General features: G+C 58.0%; 2 protein-coding genes across 4 annotated transcripts; both read right to left on the bottom strand.

The window, feature by feature from the left end:
• Window positions 1–228: 228 nt before the first annotated feature.
• ABCB6 (ATP binding cassette subfamily B member 6 (LAN blood group)) lies at window positions 229–6,974 on the bottom strand. 3 transcript variants are annotated; one of them, XM_077181543.1, is made up of 20 exons: window positions 6,957–6,974; window positions 5,571–6,102; window positions 4,897–5,034; window positions 4,436–4,625; window positions 4,136–4,228; window positions 3,689–3,881; window positions 3,479–3,600; window positions 3,287–3,396; window positions 3,153–3,218; window positions 2,892–3,017; window positions 2,727–2,803; window positions 2,560–2,623; window positions 2,384–2,469; window positions 2,237–2,294; window positions 1,960–2,064; window positions 1,410–1,584; window positions 1,016–1,128; window positions 830–924; window positions 592–660; window positions 229–502 (listed from the first exon to the last, which is right to left on the bottom strand). In XM_077181543.1, exons 2-20 carry the CDS (start codon window positions 6,084–6,086, stop codon window positions 376–378), a joined length of 2,523 nt encoding a protein of 840 aa, XP_077037658.1. In that variant the 5' UTR covers window positions 6,087–6,102; window positions 6,957–6,974; the 3' UTR covers window positions 229–375. The 3 variants fall into 3 exon arrangements, with proteins under 3 accessions (XP_077037658.1, XP_054492779.1, XP_077037659.1); XM_054636804.2 differs by lacking the exon at window positions 6,957–6,974 and adding an exon at window positions 6,744–6,933; XM_077181544.1 differs by lacking the exons at window positions 3,479–3,600; window positions 3,689–3,881; window positions 6,957–6,974 and adding an exon at window positions 6,744–6,933.
• Window positions 6,975–7,313: 339 nt separating this feature from the next.
• On the bottom strand, window positions 7,314–17,475 carry ATG9A (autophagy related 9A). The gene is made up of 14 exons (XM_077181542.1): window positions 17,289–17,475; window positions 17,011–17,053; window positions 15,635–15,700; window positions 15,166–15,327; window positions 14,921–15,062; window positions 13,269–14,017; window positions 12,816–12,969; window positions 12,419–12,598; window positions 11,384–11,629; window positions 10,873–11,093; window positions 10,344–10,461; window positions 9,949–10,171; window positions 9,685–9,827; window positions 7,314–9,578 (listed from the first exon to the last, which is right to left on the bottom strand). The coding sequence occupies exons 1-14, from the start codon at window positions 17,389–17,391 to the stop codon at window positions 9,573–9,575; spliced, it is 2,556 nt and encodes an 851-aa protein (XP_077037657.1). The 5' UTR covers window positions 17,392–17,475; the 3' UTR covers window positions 7,314–9,572.
• Between the last annotated feature and the right edge of the window lie 195 nt (window positions 17,476–17,670).

Raw genomic sequence — 17,670 nt, 5'->3', positions numbered from 1 at the left:
TGCTCTTGCATTGCTGTTGGGGTGCAGCCCCCTGCCAAGCTCAGCCCTTTGTGTGGGGATGGGGCAGGCGCTCACAGCCTGCTCAACCCCTTGCTCACCTAAGCCCAAGGAGCTCAACCTCGTGGCAGAGCTGCCAGTTGACCCAAGGGCACAGGCTCTAACCCTGCCCAGAGGACACAGGCATGGACCTGGGAAGGACCTGGTTTAAGAAACTACACAACAGCAAAATAAACGTGTACAAATGTAGTGGAGTGTCCAACCAAGCCCCTGCAGCTCTAAGGCAGGCAGGGCCCTTGCCTGCAGCCAGCAGAAGACTCCCAGGCAGTGTGGGGGCCTGGACCCAAGTCAGTGTCACAGCAGAACTCCTGGTCATGTTCATGATGCTTTCTTGCTGCTCTGGGGCTTCTCAGTGCGGTGCTCCTTGCTCTCGCCCTCGTCCCCAGTCTGCTGCTGCAGCCACATGCTAGCATACACACCTCCCTTCTGCAGCAGCTCCTCATGCCTGTGAGGAGAACGGAGGGATGCAGAGTGCTGAGCTGGCCCCAGAGCCAGGGAGGGGATTCCCTCCCCCAGCCCTCCCCTTGTGCTCACCTCCCTCGCTCCACAATGTGTCCATCCTTAAGCACCAGGATCTGGTCTGCACCTACCACAGTGGAGAGCCTGCAGGGAGAAGCAGGTGTTACCCTGACTTGGGTGGCAGAGGGTTCCTGAGGGTTTGCATGGTGCCAGGAGATGCAACCCCAGGGGCTCTCACCTCCTGAGCAGGGGGCACATCTGTGTCCCCCTCTTGTGGGATCTGGCCAGACCAGCCCTTTCCCCTTGTCCCTACCTGTGTGCAACAACGATGGTGGTGCGGTGGGCGCAGACCTTGGCCAGAGAAGCCTGGATGTTCCTCTCAGTCTCTGTGTCAAGTGCAGATGTGGCCTGCAAGGTGAGACACAACATGAGGAAGGGATAGAGGTTGTGTTGGCAGCTGCAGAGCTGGGTGAGGTTGGGCTGGGGCTGCTGCTGTTACCTCATCCAGCAGGATGATGTGGGGACCCTTCAGGATGGTGCGTGCGATGGCAACGCGCTGCTTCTCACCCCCACTCAGCTTCAGCCCCCGCTCTCCCACCTGGGTGTTGTATCCTGCAGCCACAAGAACAGAAACATGATGTGCTGGTGCCCTCTGAAATGGAGATGAGGACCTGCTGCCCTGGGAGGTCCTGCTGTGACTACACAGCCACATGGTGGACTCAGCTTATCCCTGCCCAGGGGCTGATCTAGCCCTGGAAAGAAGGCAGAAAAAGGCAAAGGAGGACACAAAGTCATGCAGGTGTCCCCATGGGAGATGTCACCCAAGGATACCTGTGAGGGCAGCTAGAAGGTCTTAGGGGAGCATGGGATGGCGGGAACTGCAGGGGTCTCACCATCAGGAAAAGAAAGGATACGGTCGTGGATGTCAGCAGCCCGGGCTGCCTCCTGTACCTCCTGGTCAGTGGCCAGGATCCGTCCATAGCGGATATTGTTGGCGATGGTGTCGTTGAAGAGCACCGTGTCCTGGGGCACCACCCCAATGTGAGCACGCAGCGAAGCCTGCTTCACCTGGGAGGCAGGGGAGAGGGCTCAAGCACACCCACACCAAATGCAAAGATCCCTCCAAAACCCAACCCTACCCTCAGCCATGAGCCCCATTCCTTGCAAGCTATGTGCTGTCAGCTGCATCTCTACTCTGCAGTGAGGGGCCCTGACAGTGTCCTGGACCTTCCCAGGGAGGTGTGGTCTGTACCCAGCATTTCAGCCTGGGGTCCTGGAGTCGCACCATTCTGCCACTTCTGGCACAGCCTGCAGAGGGGCTGTGGGGGCTGCATGCTCACCCCTGCCCTGGGGAGGTGCTGGTGCCTGCACTGAGCAGTGCTGCCCAGAGGCCCAGATGAGCTGGTGTGTCCTCCTTGGTTCTTGGAATCCCTTCCCCCTCACCTGGGAGATGTCCTGACCATCAATGCGGATGCAGCCACCCTGTACATCGTAGAAGCGGAAGAGCAGACGGATGATAGTGCTCTTTCCAGAGCCCGAAGGTCCCACCTAGATACAAAGGAAAAGGGACTTAGAGATGGCCAATTCCCAGCTGCTGGAGGCCAGGGGAGGGACAGGAAAGGGCTGGTCCTGCTGGGGGCTGCCCTTCCCACCTTCATATTTTCCAGCTTCTCTGTCCCCATCCTTCCCTCCCACAGTGGACTCACAGTCCCACTCTCACCAGAGCCAGGGTCTGCCCAGGCATCACAGAAAAAGAGACATCCTGCAGGATTTCCTTCCTGGAAGAGGGACATGGAGAGGGGCTCAGGGTCACTCCATGGCCCCACATCCCTGTAGCAGGTCCCAGCCTGTGCCCAGTACCCCATACCCATCTATGTAGCTGAAGTGCACGTTCTCAAACTCAATCTGCCCAGCCTCCAAGCGCAGGTCGCTGGCATTCACCACATCCTTCACCTGTCGAAGTAGAGGCTCAGGCTCAGAGCCAGCCTAGGGCAAGACCACAGGCCCAGCAAGGGAGCAAGGTCCAGGAACGGTGGCACCCACCTCCTGCTCCTCATGGAAGAGCTCAAACATATTTTCCATGTCCACAAAGGAATTCTGGATCATCCTGAAGAGGGCAAAGACCAGAGCAAAGGGTTTGGGGAGCACATACCAACCCAGTCACCCATGGAGAGTGGGACACCAGGCACTTCCACACCTCCCAGCATTACCTATAATAAGTCCCGAACCAGTTGAGTGGCGTGTAGAGCTGGATTATGTAGGTGCCAAAGAGGACAAAATCCCCCACCTGGAAGGGACAGGGTATAGGGGTCTGTAACCACCAGCCCCAGGGCCCCACCTCAGCAGAGGTCTGCACAGGCTGGCACCAGCCTTACCTGCAGCTTGTTTTCAGTGACAAAGTAGGCACAGAGAAGGGACCCCGCCAGCAGCCCAAGGCCAATGACCAGGTTCTGGGTTTGGTTGAGGAGGCCCAGCGAGGCACTGACCTTCCATTCTGAGACCTGGAAGAGACAAAGTCCTCTGGGATGCTGCTGCCTCCAAACCAGAGCAGTGGTGATCTCCATCATCCCCACAGGTGCCTGTGAGGTTTGGCTTGTTCCCCCTTGGTGCCCCTAAAGGTACTGAGCACCCCGTACCTGGTACTTGACAATGGCATCGTTAAAGCGGTTCACCTCATAGCTCTCTGCATTGTAGTACTTCACCTAGAGGAGCAGAGCTGGTATCAGCACCCAAGCCGTCCTCAGTGACCCCCCCCCAACTCCTACAGTACCGTCTCGAAATTGAGGAGCGAGTCCACGGCCCGGGACTTGGCCTCATTGTCCCGCGTGTTCATGTCCCGACGGTACTTGGTTCTCCACTCAGTGATGAAGATGGTCAGAGCTGTGGACAGGAGGAAGCTGCATTGCAAGGCTCCTGCCACCCCACAGCCTGGCAGCCCTGCACCCTGAGCCCCCCCACTCACTCAGGTACAGGCTCATACACACGAAGATGATGAGGCCAAACCAAGCGCTGAAGACCGAGGTGAAGTAAACTATGCTGATGACAATATCCGCAATGGTGGGGACAATGCTGAAGATGATGTAGCTGGGGGGTGGGAGGGGAAATGGGGCATCAGCCCAGCTCGGTGGGGCTGCCCAGCCAACCCCCCCACCCACCACAAGCACACTCTGACCTGAGCAGGCTGTTGATGCTGCTGGTGCCTCGGTCCACGCTACGCAGGACCTCACCAGTGCGACGCCCCAGGTGCCAGCGCAGGGACAGCCCGTGCAGGTGGGCAAAGAGCTGCACCTGCACCTGCCTGTTGGTGAACTGCTGCACCCACACCCACAGGAAGGTGCGCAGGTTGCTCACAAAGCCAGTGGAGCCTGCAGGGCAACACTGAAAGGTCAACCGAGATCAGCCCCACTGGGGCGTGCAGAAGACTTCCAAAAGTCCAGCTGGGAAAGGGGGATTTGGGATGAAGCCCATTCACTCTCCCTAACCTGGGACCAGCCCAGGTTGCTGACTCCAAGAGAGCAGCAGTGATGGGGCATATGGGCTTCCCTGGCCACCCCAGAACTGGTATGATGTGCCCAATAGCATCTCTCATCAGTGCTCCATCCTTCCCAATGGTCCTTACCAGCACCTCCACCTTGCAGGAACTTCAGCCCCACATAGCTGCAGACAGTCCAGGCCAGGGTGTGCCAGGGAGCACCCATTGTCAGCTCATTCACTGTGGGAAGTGTGCCAAGGGTCAGGATAGAGGGACAGGGAGCATCCCAGGGTGCCAGTGGGAACCAGCCCCAGCAGCCAGTGCTGGGCCCTGACCCCCTGGACTATGCTCCTGCCAAACCCCTGCAGCCCTCCAGGTCACCTCAACACCCCTCAGCACTTGGTGAGGCTGTGGTGAGCCTCACACCCCAAGCTCCAGGTGCCTCACCAATGTTCTTGTAGTAGATGGGCACGAAGACGTTGATGGCCCGCTCCAGCCCCATGAGTGCCATGCAGAACAGCACCAGCCCCTGCAGCAGGTGGTTGCCCCTCGGCCACATGTACGGCACCAGCAGCCGCAGCTTCCTCCGGAAATCCTTCCAGGTGGAGGTGGTCCTGCTGCCATCAGTCAGGAGTGGCTGGGGGAGAGCAGACCAAGGAGTCATTGCCCTGGCACCCCAATCCAGCTGGCAATGGTCCTGGGCAACACCCCAAGAAAACCAGTCCCACTCCAGAATGCCCACTCCATCCTCTAAACAGGGCTGCATCAGCAAGCAGGGAGCTTGGGCAGCCCTAAACCTTGTCCTCCCACATCTCATGAAGATGCTGATCCCAGGGCAGCTGTATTTCCATTTTATCCCCAGCTCCTTCCTGGCCATATCCTAAAATTGCTTCAGTCCCAGGACTCACCTGGCTGTTTTCCACGTCCCGCTCCTCCTCATTGATTAGCAGCATGTAGGGCTTGTGGGGTAGCCCCGGGGCCTTCATGCCCAGGATGAAGAGCATGAATGTGCAGATGTAACGCAGCAGCCAGAAGCCAAACTGCACCTGAATGGAGAGTGAGCATTCAGCATCTCAGCTGGCCCTGAGTACAAGCCTGAGCATGGGATGGGTATGATCTGAGAGAGACAATGAGCAGAGCATGGGGATGGGGTGCAGTGTGCTAGGGGACACCCCATGCAGCTCAGTGGGAGTCCCTGGTTGAGCACAGCACCTCAGGCAGCACCCAGACTTCTTCCTTCCTTCCCACATTATCTGGCTCCATGCCCTCTGGCTCAAGGTGCACCTACTCTAAGGGGTACATGGGGGCAAAGGGCTGTGGGAATCAGGGAAACAGCCCTACTTCTGCACCTGGGTCTGGGCTGGGTAGAAGCAGGACAGCAGCTGGGTGGGGGCATGGAGAGATGTGTGATAACTGAGCTTGGGACTGAAACATGTGGCAGATGTGTGGGTGCAACCCAGAACTGTAAACACCCTGGGCATGGCAGTACATGCATACTCCAGCACCACACCATGATGCTGCAGTCCCTCCCATCCCCAAAAGTGCCTCGCCCCCTTTCCCTGGCCACAGATCGCCAGCCCACCTTCTGGTTGGTGTCCTCCAGTGCCCACCACCACAGAGGGCTCCTCCAGCACACCAGGGTCAGGTTCTCAGCAGCAAAGGCCAGTGCCCAAAAGAGGAGGAGAACAGTGCCGTGGCCCCGTGTTCGGTCATGGGCCAGCACCCGAGTGTGCTCCAGCTGCAGGAGGGCAATGGCACAGCCCCAGCTGAGGGCCCAGAGGCAGGCATACAGCAACATATACCCATAGAGCTGTCTCAGCCCCACTCCTTGCCACAGCAGCCCACCAAAGGGCTGCAGGGCCAGGAATAGGGACAGCAGGACCTGGCCACGGTAGAGGTGAGAGCGGGGAATGTACTTGGGCTCCATGGCACGGCTGAAGCGGGCGTAGCAGGCATACTGCAGGGCACCCAGCAACAGGCAGATGCTCAGCAGCACAGATGGCACCAACGTGAAGAAGAAGCAGGGCTGGAAGCCTTGCTGGACCCAGGCCTGGGTGATGGAGTTGTTGCCCTCACAGTAGCCCCCCAGCACGGCCATCCTGGCAGGTCACCAGCTGTGGAGAGAAGAGAGCCCAAGACAAGGTTTCAGGATCGGCTGTGGTACCAGCTGCACAGAGGGACTCACAGTGGGATGGCACGGCCAAGCAGCAAGGGCCCTCACAGGGCAGGGGCAAGTACCGCTGGACATAGACACACATGACACGCTGCATGCAGCACACACAAGGCAGTGCATGCAAGCAGGGCCAGCTTTGCATGGCGATGGCCACGAGCACCACACCTGCTGTGTGCCCTGGACGGGGGCACAACATTAGACTGGGCCCTCCAGAGCCACCCGGGCCCCTGAGGATGCCCTCGGACACGAGAACAGCGGGAGCCGCAGGGACAGGAAGGCAGAGTGAAGCCGGGAACGGTCTCAAGTGGGAGGGAGCAACGGCGGTGATGCAGCGGCAGGGGCGCGGGTGGGCGAGCGGGCGGGGATGCGGAGGATGCTCGGGGAATCGCGGGGCCGTGCAGGAGAGAGGCAAGGGCAAGGACAGGGACGCATCAAGGAAAAACTCGCGGAGGGCGAGGCAGAGGCCGCGCCGGGTGAGTGTCCGGGCGGTGCCGGCGCCGCTCAGGCCCGGCACAGGCGGCCGCGGCCCCGCCGCCGCTGTGTCTCATCGGCCGCCGTGTCGGCCCCGCCGCGCCCGCTCACCTGCCCTGGGCCGCCGGCCTTGGCCCCGTCCGGGCCCCGCGCCGCCGCCCGCCGCTGCCAGCCGGGTCCCGGCGCCGCTCCGCCCCGCCCCGCTCCCCGCCCCGCGCCAGCACCGCCGGCTCCTGCCGCCCGCCTCCTTCCCGGCACCGGCACCGGCACCCCTGCGGGTGTCCCTTCCCCGGGCCCCCGTGCCCAGCCCCGGGCGGCACGGACCTCCGCCGCAGCGCCGGGGATGGGGAGCGGTCGGTGCCGTGGGGCACACTCCCGGGCCGGTAAGCACGGAGGGTCTCCGCCTCCGACGTGAGACGCCCGCTCCCGCTTATCGCCGCCGCCAGCCCGGCCCTGCGGGGCCGCGATAGCCCCAGGAACCCCTGCGGGGCCTCCACAGAGGTCAGGCAGGACAGGGCACTGCCCTCCCGGGGATAAATATAGCCCCTGCCTCCTCCTGGGAGCTCCCCGTGCCGCCGGAGCAGGCGGCTGGCTCCTCCCAGCCTTCTGCTGCCATCGCAAGGCAGGCGCAGGTGGGCTGCACGCTACCACAGAGCGAAGGGAGACTCGGACACAGGCAGGGATGATACACCCCATCTTTATTAGACGGCTATACAGCTGTACAGCGAGGGCACGGAGGTTTGATACTGCACTCCCCAGGGACCTCCGTGCCCGCACATCTCAGGAGGAGATGAGGAAGAGTGGCTCGCCATGCACATGGGACACTGACGACACAAGCAAAACATGCGGCAAAGACTTGGGCCTGCTATGCCTGGCCTCTCCCTCCTGCCAGCCCAGGGAAAGATCCAGTTTCCCCCTGCCCCAGGGCACTGCCTTCAGCCATTCAGCTGTACAGACCAGCAGCAACTCCATTAAGAAGCCCAGACACAGTGTCCCATAGGCCCCGAGAGGGGAGGCAGCAGCCTGAACACCAAGAGAAGCCACTGGAAAATCTGGGTTCCTAGGAGATTTGCTTTCTGCTTTCTTTCACCAAGCCATGATAGTCCCAAGCTGAAGCTGCTGTGGAGCGGTTGCAGCCACTTCTCCATGGAAGGACCCCAGCAGCCCCCAGGTCCACAGAGCCCTGACCCCAGCACTGAAGAGCTGATCCCCACCCTGAGCTTGGCTTTAGAACACTCTGTTCGATCTCATACAGACCCCAGAGCAGTTGTAGCTCCAGCCCTGCTCAGCCCTCCCCATGGCAATAAGGAGCCTGCTACCCCAAAGAGCCTGCCCCTGTGCAAGCCCCCTGCCCTGCTCATGGCTACCCAGGTGCAGAAGCACTGGCACCAGGTGGCTTAGAGCTGTCCCAGGCTCAAAGGGCAGAGGGCAATAACCCTGGCACGAGAAGAGGGATGGCCCTGGACTCCAGAGACAGCAGAGGAGGATGTGCAGTGCTCGCAGAGCGCATGACAAAAGCAAGCAGCCCCTGCCAGAGGCAAGGGGAATGGAAAGGAAGTGGTGGGCAGGAGTTAGCTGGGATGCAATTCCCCAGAAGCTGCAAAGAGAAAAGAGGGAAAACAGGAGGATGGTGGGAAGGTCTTGTCTGAGGCTATATTGCACAGCTAGGATCCTGATTCCCCACCACCATCCCAAGTCTGGGCTGAGGTGTGCCTCTCCTTTCTGGGTTCAGGATGCCCCTCCTTGCTCTGCCAGGCATGAGACAGCTGCATGGTCTCCACAGCAGCTGTCTGAAACCATGTTGTAAGCAAAAGGAAAGTTTCAGGAGGAAAGGAGGAGCTGGGAACCTCTGGGCAAGATTTGAGATGAACCAAACCCTTTGCCAGGGAAGAGGAAAGGCCCAGTTCCAGGAACAGCTGCATCAGGACAGAACCAATACAACAGCACCTGGGCATGGGGAAAAAGGCCTTTTTTGTGCCTGGAGAAAAGGAACCAACACACAGAGCACAAGACCTTCAGGGTGGGCTCTGAGTGGGCTATGAGCACTCTCGGAAGATGCCAGGCTGCTCCACACTGTGGGGTCTCTTTGGCACTGCAGGAGGGCCCACTAGTAGCCCACATCCCATAGGTGCCATACATGGGAGGATGCTGCTGCCCTGGCACGGAGGCATCACTCCAATGACCCTTTCTTGCATGCAGGGAATGGACCAGCTGTCATGAGTCAGGGAAGAGCTGCAGCATTCTGGATCGAATCAGAGCTCTCCCACCAGCTCTACATCTCACCTGTACTCATACCAGCAGCAGCCACCAGGGCCCATCCCTCTGCAGGGTGCAGGGACAGAGGGCTGGGTGACTGCCCCACTGTGGTCCTGCTCTGGGCTGAGAGGCACAACACTGGTCCTCTCTGGGAGGACTAACGTGGTTCTAGGCACCTTCTCAGGGCTGCAGGCAGGGCAGTGTGGTGCTACAGGCTGAGCTCCCTCAGACCACCCTCAACAACTCCTGCCCTCATTTTGACAGCAGGTCCCAGCTTCGGGCGCACATCTGGATGGAGCTGATGCCATCTCCCATCCCTTTGAAGAGCAGCTGCTGCTGCTACCTCCAAAGCAGTCCACCAGCAGCTCCTCACTGCTGGTCCCGTCACATCAGTTTCCACAGGCTCTGCAGAGATCCTCCGACACGGATGGCACAGATGTGAACACAGACACAGCTATGTACTCACACACGCATTCACCCCACAAGTCAGAGTGGCGTTGACTTGACACATGGCTAGACACAAGGTGCCACAGCAAAGACGCTGGCCTGGCAAGTTTTGTCTCTTCAGCAATTGATGGCAACAAGATGTCCACTCAGTACAGGAGAAGAATCAAGCCCATGCCACATCCTGCTGTCCAGGTGGCTCCCAATCTGCAAGCCCCATGAGATCCCCAGTCTACCAGGCTATACCTGCAAGATAGAGAGACAATGTGGCACCTACTGGGACCAGCTGCCAGCACCCCAACCTGGCATCAGAGTACACCTTGCCCCTCTCAGCCACAGCCATCACCCTTACCTTGTGAATCTGTGGTGGAAGCTCATCCTCCGAGCTCTCCTCTGGCACAGGCTCTGGGTGCCTCGCTGACTGCCCGTCCTCGGCCCAGCCTCCCAGAGGAAGGCGGGAGAAATGTGATGGGGCTCTGTGCACTGTGCCTGGGTCTGCAAGAGAGGCAAGAAATTAGATTAGCTACCTGGAGGGCTGCCAGTGTCTAGCCAGTCCATAAAGGACATGGGTTACAGAGCTCTGACCCAAACTCAGACCTCTGCCCTGGCTCCGTACCTGTGATGCCACCGTATCGGCGCTGGAAGCCAGTCTGCAGCGTGGCTGTCTCCTCGGCAGGCTGCCGTGGTGAGGAGAAGGGGTAGCTGGCAGAGCGGGGAATGGGGACGGGGCCACCCCGCTGAGTGTCCAGCTCTTCGTGGGCACTCTCCCCACTCTCGTCACTCTCCCGGCGGTGCCAAGTGTGCCGCTCGGGCTCCAGCTGGGCATGCTGCTTGTGCAACTGCAAGCCAAAACACGAGTGACTCAGCTGTGTGGGAGAAACCAGATGCCCAAACACACCCTCTCCGCAGTGCTGCATACACACTGGTTTTCTGGTGACAACGGACAGGGCAGCCCAGTCCTGCCTGCCTTGCTCCATGCCCCTCTGGCCAGCCCAGCTCTGGGTTGCTCACCTCGTGCATGTAGAGTGCATGAAGACTCATCTCAGTCGAGGCATACTCCGACAGGATCATGCTCTGCAGTTGACCCTCCCAGGCGCTGCTCCCCGAGCTCACGGTCCTTGCATCAGCACTGCCACGGAACACACCAGTAGTGTTTCCTGCCCAGGTGCCCCCACAATGCCCAGCCCCTCTCCACTCTAATGTCAGGCTCACAGAGATCTGCTCCTGAACTGGGTATGAACAGGCCCCTCTGCAGCATCTCCCAAAATACACAAGCCCTGCTATGGCACTGCCTCTTCCCTACACAAGGGTCTTTCACCACTGTACCTACAGGAGAACAATAGGACCCTGACACTATCCTTTGGGGCCAGCCTTAGCACCTGGCACCAGCACCTAGACCTGAGTCTAACTCTGCTTGTGAATGTCTCTCGCTGTCCAAACTGCAGAGATAAATGACACCGTGCATCTCGGACAAGAGGATGGCATTTGGGCAAAGGGTAAAGGAATGTCCAAGGCTGCCCTTCTCCAGCCAGCAGCTTACCCAGAGGCTGTCATGGCACTGGCACCACGAGGCTGGGCTCCCTCTCCGTCCCTTCCCGATGCCTGGAAGCCACTGGAAGGCTGCTGGGCAGACTGGAGCGGGGAGAAGGAACGCAGAGCCGAGGCCACTTCTGAGAGATGGCGGGAAGCCTGTCCGTCCCGGCTCATGTGGAAGCCCAGTGCTGAGGAGCCTGCTATCACATTGGCAATCAGGCTGTGAGGCTGCAGAGTTCAAAGAGAAAGTGTCACTGTACTGTGCAGAGCTGGAGGACTGATCTCACCAGACACACAGAGCTGGGCTATCTTGGCCCCTCTCTCATCTCACAGGGCTCTAGGACAGCCTGTTACCTTCTCTAGAAACCCAGAAGTGTCCCAGATAGTGCTGATCTACCACATTTTCATCCTCAGATACATCCCAGGCAAGGGCAAAATTACCCAGAGGGCCTGACGATGAATTTCCCAGCATGTAGCAAGCACCCCAAGAACAACCCACATGCCCTGAGCCTGGGCACCTCTGACTCCGACTGCAGGGACTGGATGGAGCTGAAGAGGGCGTTTTCAGGGAGCACAGCCTGCTGAGCCAGGGCCACGCTGCTGTCCCGGTGCACCCGCTCCTTCAGGAAGCCGATGAAGGCTGTGCTCTCGCGGGGTGGCTGCCACTTGGGGTTGGTGATGGCAAAGTGCATGAGGGATAGCTCCGTCTTGCCATCCTCAGCCTGCTGGTAAATGGAGGCCTCCGTCTTTCCTGCTGACATCCACTGTGGACAAGAGACAGGTAATGAGAGACAGGATCTGCTTTGCAACCCTGCCAGCCCTGGGAATCCTGCAATCATTCTGAGCAAAGCATGCAACACCCAGCCCATGCAAGGCCATGGCGCCCTATGTAGCAGATGCTACACCAGAAGTCCCCATGCTCATTCAGCCATCTCAGGAGAAGAAGCAACAAACACAGTTTGTTCCAACTCCATCTCAGAACATGAACTGCTGCAAGGGAACTGGGGAGCTAGGAACAGTCACACAGACAGGAACAATTAGAGTCAATAAATAACTCTTCTTAAAAGTTTCCTGCCACAATGAGTTCACTTCCTTCCTAGTTAATGACTGCGTCACTAGGAAGTCTTTCCCTAGGCAAGTAACCTAAATTCCAAGGCACAGAAAACAGATGGATCCCTTTTTCCTCCATCATAGATTTTTCATAATGGAAAATGCTTCCTATTTCCTCTAGACTGCTTCTCTCCAGAGCACAAGTAGGAGAGAAGTGGCCACACTTTCTAAATATCCACATTTCACTCTCCTGAGGACACAGAACCCTTGGCTGTGAAAACAGGCAATGACATCAAAGACATGACACAGCCTGATTCCCGAAGCATCTGGTCAATAATCACAGCTGGGCCACGAGAGCCTTCTGGAGCTGGTGACCAGTGGTGCCAAAGGCAGACACCCTACCAAGAGGTGGGTGGCTGGGCTGTGCGCTGCCAGGAGTGGCGAGTTTGGGCCTCTCGTGGGTCTAAAGGAGCAGACATGCCGGTGGGCAGCACAGAACCTACCGCAGGGTGGCCGTGCTGGCGCACGTCCATCTGGGCAAAGGAGCAGGTGTCACCCACACCCACCACCTCCACGGTGAAGTTACGGAAGAAGTCAACAATGTCCAAGGACTTGGGCCGCAGGCAGATGATGAGGATCAAAGGGGTAATGATGGGACTCAGGAGCTCTTCCAGGATGAAGACCTGAGCACAGAAATGATGGGTTCAGCACAAACTTGAGGGTCAAAAAACCCCCAATCCTGAAACAGACCCCAGAGGTAGCCCTCCATCTTCTGGGGCAGGGTATCTCTGAGGATGCTGCCTTGTTCCTCTCTAAGCCCAGGAGCTGTTGAGCTCTCCAGCACCTTCTCTGTCCTGTGATGGGGGTAAGTCCCCAGCTGCACAGTTAAGCCAAGCTCACCGCTTTGTACTGGAAGAGCTGGGCAAACTCGTCCCTGGTCTCGTAGCGGTGGGCGTTGCCCTGCCAGTGGTCAGGCATGTAGTGGATGTGTGCCAGGATAACTCGCAGCAGCTGCTCTGGGCAGAAGACCAGGTGCTGGTCAGGGATGAAAGACCTGCACGACAGAACAGGGAAATATCACAGCATTACACCTCAGTTCCTGAGAGATGTCATCTTGGGAGGGCAGGGTGACTGGCCCATATCACAGCTCTACCTGTAGCCTTCTGACCAGACCAGCCCCTCATACCATACAACCACTGCAGCCAGGATCACTACCTCTCCCCAGCCATGCCCCTCATCCACACAGATTCACATCCATTTGCAAGCAAAGAGCATGTCTACACGGATTGCTGCCAGCCCCACTGCTCCCTACAGTGCTGCCAGGAGCATGGGGGCAGCACAGACCCACCTCACCTGCACACGGTGATGCCCACCCCGAGCAGGGTGACCGTGGTCAGGACGTGCTCGACCGCAAGCACATCCTCATCATAGATGGTGAGAGCGATGAGCACAGCCAGGATGGAGCCAGCAAAGAAGGCCACGTTCTTGGCCACGATGGTGAGAAGCGGGGAGATAAAGCAGTTCATGTACTTGGAAGCTGGCTTGTACCCCTTGCTGAGGCGCGAGTGCAGTTCGTGATCCAGCTCGTTGAAGTGACGCAGGTAACAGCGGCCATAGAGAGACCAGCAGCGGGCACCCAGGCTGCCCGGCTCCCGCTTCAGGATCTCCGTGTAGCTGAAGAAAGCATAGAGGATCTGCCAGATGAGGATGAGGGGGCAGAGGAGGAAGTTAGCAATGCCAATCCAGAGGATGCGGGTGCTGAGCTTCTCAGCCAGCTCCAGGCGGTTCCCGGCCCGCTTGTATTCAGCCTTCAGGCTCCACTCATTCTCAAAGAGGGAGCCGGGACCCCAGAAGAAGATGAGCTCAAAGTTGTACTTGAGCCCACGCGTGTAGAAGACGGTGTCTCCCAGCAGGGGCAGGCGGAAGCGGATGGGCAGCAGTGACTTGTTCACCATGGCCACCATGTAGTTCTTGAAGCGGAGGATGCGGTGATAGATGTCCAGCTCTGTCAGCTCCTTCTTGTGGATGCAGATCTGGTGCTCCTTCTGGATCTGCACAATGCGGGCCTGCACCTCCTGCCAGGTGTAGTAGGGCAGGGTGGACTGGAAGGTGGACAAGCAGCGAGATTAGGAGCAAGAAGTAACCAGGGACAGAAGCCAGGTCCCAGCACACATCTCGGGGTGCTGACAAAGTGCATGCAACACCAGGGCGTGAGGCACCTTCTGGCACCTCTTCAGCCTGCAGCAGGCAAACCCCACACCTTGCCAAGGTGCCCTTTACCCCTAGATTAGCACAGATGACTGTTTCCCAGCCACGCATGCACCAGCTTCCTTGGAGGCATAAACACAGGTCCAGGCTTCCGTGGTTCCTCCCAGAGCTGCCATTTGGAGTCAGCAGGGAGAAACAAACATGGAAGGACTTAAGCAGTGTCCCAGAGGGAGCCCATGGAAAAACTGGGGACAATGCAAGCCTTTCAGCTCACCCCACCTTTCTCAAGATACTTTCTCTCTCCAAAGGATGTGCACATGCCTTTTCATGTTGTTCATCAGAGCAAGGACTCTGGACTAGGCTGTCTATGCAAGCCTCAAACCCCATCTGTAACACACTGATCTGCTGTGTGACCTTCACAACTAAGTAGCTCCAAGCCTTCTAAATAAACAAGGAAGCTGAGGTTGTTCACATCCCAGGGAGGTACGAGGATATCCTCACTTATGCTGCCTCTGTGGAAGGCATCACAGAAAAGGCCACCACTGAAGAACACACATATTGGGTGGCATATGGCAGAGGCACGCGCCAGCAGGCGGAGAGGCAGACTGAGCACAGAGAGGTTAACACAGAATAAACTGGCTGCTGGAGAAGAGGCTGAAAGGAGATCATGTGCCTATGGAGGAAGAGTGCTCAGTCTGACTGAGAAGAGGAGAGGCATGAAGGCAAGTTGCAACCACCAGCAAATCCCTCCCATGGCCCTTGGCGGCCTCGCATGCAGCCCTGGCTCAGTGACTTACCATGGGGATCTTCAGGGCATTGATGTAGAAAGAGTGAATCTCCCAGTAGCAGCAGATATTGTAGATAAATTTGACGAGTCGGTGGATCCAGAAAACCCCAGCTATCACCAGGATGCAGATGAGGAAGCTGTTTGCCTGGATTCTGTAAGCAAGAAGAGGCAAGTAGTGGGACACAGGCCCAGACAGGAGCCCTGAGTATGTAGGAAAACAAGAGCAGTGGCTAACATGCCCTCCACTGCCCCTACCTTGCACTGCAGACATTTGGAGGCAGGAAGGCATCTGGCAGAGTCACCTTAATGGGCTCAGTGGGATGCTGGCTGTGATTTAATGCTTTGTTGGCAAAGAGGATGTCATAATCAACACAGCTGATAAGAAAGGTGGTGAATGCCACCACAAAGATGAACTGCCTGTGAAAAAAGAGAAGTGTTGTGAGGGAATCACCCTTCTGCTCCACCACAAAACGTGAAGCAGCCAGGGTCATATGCCACAGAGATGCAATCCCACAGCCATGGCAGCAGGAATGTTCACAGGCAACAGTTCCTCAAAATGCAACAGTTCCTCAAAATGAAATGCGGGTTTGGGGCATGGAAGACCCTGATGAAGGGAAGACAGGACAATTATGAAAGGAGCCCTTCCACCTACACAGCTGCAAGTGCTTGGCAAGTGCCTGTGGCTGTTCCCCAGCAGCCACAACAGAGGGGAACCTGCACTTACATGAGCTCAAAGATCTCTCCGATGAGCATGCAAGTGAAGCCATTCTTCTGATGCAGGTTATAGACGTGAAAGCCACAGTCAAGGAAAACAGCATGGAGACTCCTTTCTGATGAAGGATGAAGAGGGTTCTGTCCCACTGATTTCCATAGCTCCTCAGCCAAGTCTCCCTTCACCACCAAGAAAAAATCTCTCCCACCCCTACTCATCAGCAAGTTGGTTCTCCAGTGCAGGAAAACACACTCTGCCCAGGTAAAGCACAGGTGGGGTAGAGGGACTTGGCTTCGTTCATGCTCCTTCCTTCCTGCACTCAACACCCACAGAGCAGAAACTCAGCCTGCACTCAGGCTGCACAACGGTGCATAGGGCAGGGCAGGCTAGAGCAGGACAAGACAGAGACAGACAAAATGCATTTATTGGCACCTGCACCTGCTCCTGCCCCCAGCAATGCGGTCAGCATAATTAACACCATTTCACAAGGCAAGCAGCCCTGCTGTGTCACCGAGGGTGTCACCTATTAGTGGGTCACCCTTTGCCCAGTTATCAGGCACTGAAGGTCCTGTGAACCAAGTAGATAAATCAAACGGGTTTCTGCTTTCCCTCCCCATGGGCCTCAAGATTCCTTGGCACCAGGCTGATTACTCTCTTCCGTGCTGTCCTTGAAGGTCCCAGGCATCTGGCCAACCCAACAGAGGTGATGACCCCATCACAGAAGAGGGAGTATTAACAGCACCCAGAGCACTATCCACAAAATCAAGGAGTTACAAATTCTAAGTGGGAACTTGTATCCCAGCTGCTGGTGGACAATGAGACCCAGGACCCCTCAGCAGCCAGGGATACCCCCACTGTCATCTGCTTCCAATGAGGACTAAGTGAATGACTCAAATTCCTTTATGTGATTTTTGAGACTACATTATGATCATTGATACAGCAAACCATATATTAAGATATGTCCTGATCTGTAAAGAGTCCAGCTGATTAGAAACCACGAAGTAAGAGATACTATAAAATTCTGTTCTATGCTACTTATAAAATTGTACTACACTGATTCTGCCTACAGAAATCCTGTACTACCCTCACTGTAAATGCCACGCTAGCAATAAAATTCTGTTAAGAATATAACACATTAACTGTAACGACAACAGTATCATCGTCACTTTCCCAAGGATTCCTAGAAGCACGTGTAAGACCCTGTGTCAAGTGACAGCGTCCCAAGGCATGGGGGGTTCTGTCAGCCCCTCTGGAGCTGTGTACTGTCCTACAGGAGTGGCTGACACTAGCCAAGCTCCAAGTTACACAAAGCTCTGTGTTTTCCCTGGACTTAGAGCCGGGAGGAGGGGGATACATCCCGCCTGACCCTCGCCCTGCAAAAGGATATGCGAGAGAAGAACAGGTCGAGGTTCTCGATGTGATGCCACGGAGCTGAAGGAAGAAGCAGCACAGGGTGAGGGGTCCTGAGCACACCCACCCCTGGTGTTGTCACCAGCACAACCTACCCCTTCCCCGCTGCCCCTGGCACCCGAGGCCCCACACAGCCCCGCAGCCGCCACTCTAGCTCCCCTTGGAGGAGGGGAGATATCCAGCCTCTCCCCGGTGCCCCCGGCCTCTTCCGCACCCCGCCGCCGGCCAGGCCCCAACCCCCGGTGCCATCGCTCACACTTGGCGCCCTCGGGGACGTGGACGAGCAGGTCGCCGCCGCCGGGGGGAGACTCGGTGGAGGAGCTCTCCAGGCGCTGGTACTGCGTCTCGAAGTGGGCCATGGCGGGGCCCCGCGCCGCCGCCGCCGCCGCCACCGGCGCGGCCCGGCCCGGCCCGGCCCGCTCGGCCCCGCCCGCGACTGGCGGGCACGGCGCCCAATGGCGAGCGGGGGGTGGGACGCGGCAGCCAATGGGCGCGCGGGATGTGACGAGCGGCGCTTCCGGGCCCGGCGGCGGCGGCGGCCGCGCGTGAGCGGCGGGGCGGGCACGGGGGAGCGGCCCCGGGGGTGACGGGGGTGCGGCGGCCCGGGGCTGACGCGGATAGGCGGCTTGGGGAAGGGG

This window comes from Agelaius phoeniceus, chromosome 7 (genome assembly GCF_051311805.1).
Source record: "Agelaius phoeniceus isolate bAgePho1 chromosome 7, bAgePho1.hap1, whole genome shotgun sequence".
Lineage (NCBI taxonomy): Eukaryota > Metazoa > Chordata > Aves > Passeriformes > Icteridae > Agelaius > Agelaius phoeniceus.
This window is presented reverse-complemented; position numbering and strand designations above follow the sequence as displayed.